We start from the raw sequence: 1,615 nt of genomic DNA, 5'->3' as shown, positions 1-1,615 counted from the left end.
TCAAGATGTGTTGTGGAGAAATTGAGACGAGCTTTGATGTTCTTTTTGCTCAGCAGTGGTTTTCTCCTTGGAACTCTGGTGTAGCTTTTCAGGATCTTCTGGTGGACCTTACTGTGTCAAGCAGCTCCTATTTAAGTGATGCCTTGATTGTGAACATGTGTGGCAATAATCAGGCCTGGGTGTGGCTAGAGAAATTGAACTCAGGTGTGGACAACCACAGTTATAGTATGTTTTAACAAGGGGGGCAATCACTTTTTCACACAGGGCCATGATGGTTTGGATTTGTTTTCACCTTTAATAACAAACACCTTCATTTACAAATTGCATTTTGTGTTTACTTGTGTTGTCCTTGACTATTGTTTAAATTGGTTTGATGTTCCGAAACACTTAAGTGTGACAAACATGCAAAGGAACAGGAAATGAGGAAGGGGGCAAACACTTTTTCACACCACTGTATATACACACACACACACACAGAGACACACACACACACACAAAACCACAACCATGAACTGATCAGCTGTTTTTGTTTTCAGTCCAACAGACAGACTCCGTCCAATAAGATGCTGCCGTCGGCTCCATCAGACAAAGCCCTGAGGAAGTATGAACACAAGATCAACCTGGGTAACATGCACTCACACACACACACACACATACACGCACACAGACACACACAGACAAACAAACATACACAGACACACACTAGTTTTTACCCCGTTTGTAACGCTGCTTCTCTTCCAGATAAGCTCAACTACGCCGACAGTTTTACCCCGTCATTACCCCGTTATTACCCGGTTATTACGCCGTTATTTCCCCGTTATTTCCCCGTTATTCCCCTTTTCTAACGCTGCTTCTCTTCCAGATAAGCTTGACTACGCCGACTCGGTGATCAACAAAGTGACAACGAAGCAGAAACAGAAAGACGCCGACACGTACGTGTGACCTCACCTCAGTGACGCCGCTGTGATGTCACAGCGGCGTCACTGACTAACTGGCTGTGATTGGCTGTTCCCTGCAGGTTCAGAGTGAAGGACAAGTCGGACCGCGCCACAGTGGAACAGGTGAGACGCTTTTATTTAGAAAAGGCCTGACAGGAAGTGGCCAGCAGGATGGACTGTTGTTGTTGAACAGCTGATGGTTGTTGTTGTTGAACAGCTGATTGTTGTTGTTGTTGAACAGCTGATGTATTGTTGTTGAACAGCTGATTGTTGTTGATGTTGTTGTTGATCAGCTGATGTTTTGTTGTTGAACAGCTGATTGTTGTTGTTGTTGATCAACTGATGTTTTGTTGTTGTTGTTATACAACTGATGTTGTTGTTGTTGTTGTTGTTGATCAGCTGATTTCTTCCTCCTGCAGGTTTTAGATCCTCGAACCCGAATGATTCTCTTCAAGATGTTAAGTCGAGGAATAATCTGTGAAATCAACGGCTGCATCAGCACCGGCAAGGAGGTAATTAACTCATTAATATTCATTAATTAACTCATTAATACTCATTAATTAACTCATTAATACTCATTCATTAACTCATTAATACTCATTCATCCATCCATCCATCTTCGACCGCTTATCCGGTATCGGGTCGCGGGGGCAGCAGCTCCAGCAGGGGACCCCAAA

At 43.7% G+C, this 1,615-nt stretch overlaps 1 protein-coding gene across 1 annotated transcript in view; it reads left to right on the top strand.

Moving 5' to 3' along the window:
- Positions 1-526: 526 nt before the first annotated feature.
- The window catches only part of riok1 (RIO kinase 1 (yeast)), a 4,830-nt gene continuing 3,741 nt past the window's right edge, over positions 527-1,615 (top strand). The window contains exons 1-4 of the mRNA XM_034888828.1: positions 527-624; positions 863-932; positions 1,019-1,061; positions 1,358-1,450. Coding sequence (XP_034744719.1) covers positions 564-624; positions 863-932; positions 1,019-1,061; positions 1,358-1,450 — 267 coding nt within the window. The 5' untranslated portion in view covers positions 527-563. The remainder of the gene's footprint in view (positions 625-862; positions 933-1,018; positions 1,062-1,357; positions 1,451-1,615) is intronic.

Source organism: Etheostoma cragini, chromosome 12 (assembly GCF_013103735.1).
Source record: "Etheostoma cragini isolate CJK2018 chromosome 12, CSU_Ecrag_1.0, whole genome shotgun sequence".
Taxonomy (NCBI): domain Eukaryota; kingdom Metazoa; phylum Chordata; class Actinopteri; order Perciformes; family Percidae; genus Etheostoma; species Etheostoma cragini.
The sequence above is the reverse complement of the archived record's forward strand: the minus strand, read 5'-3'. Positions and strand labels throughout refer to the sequence as shown.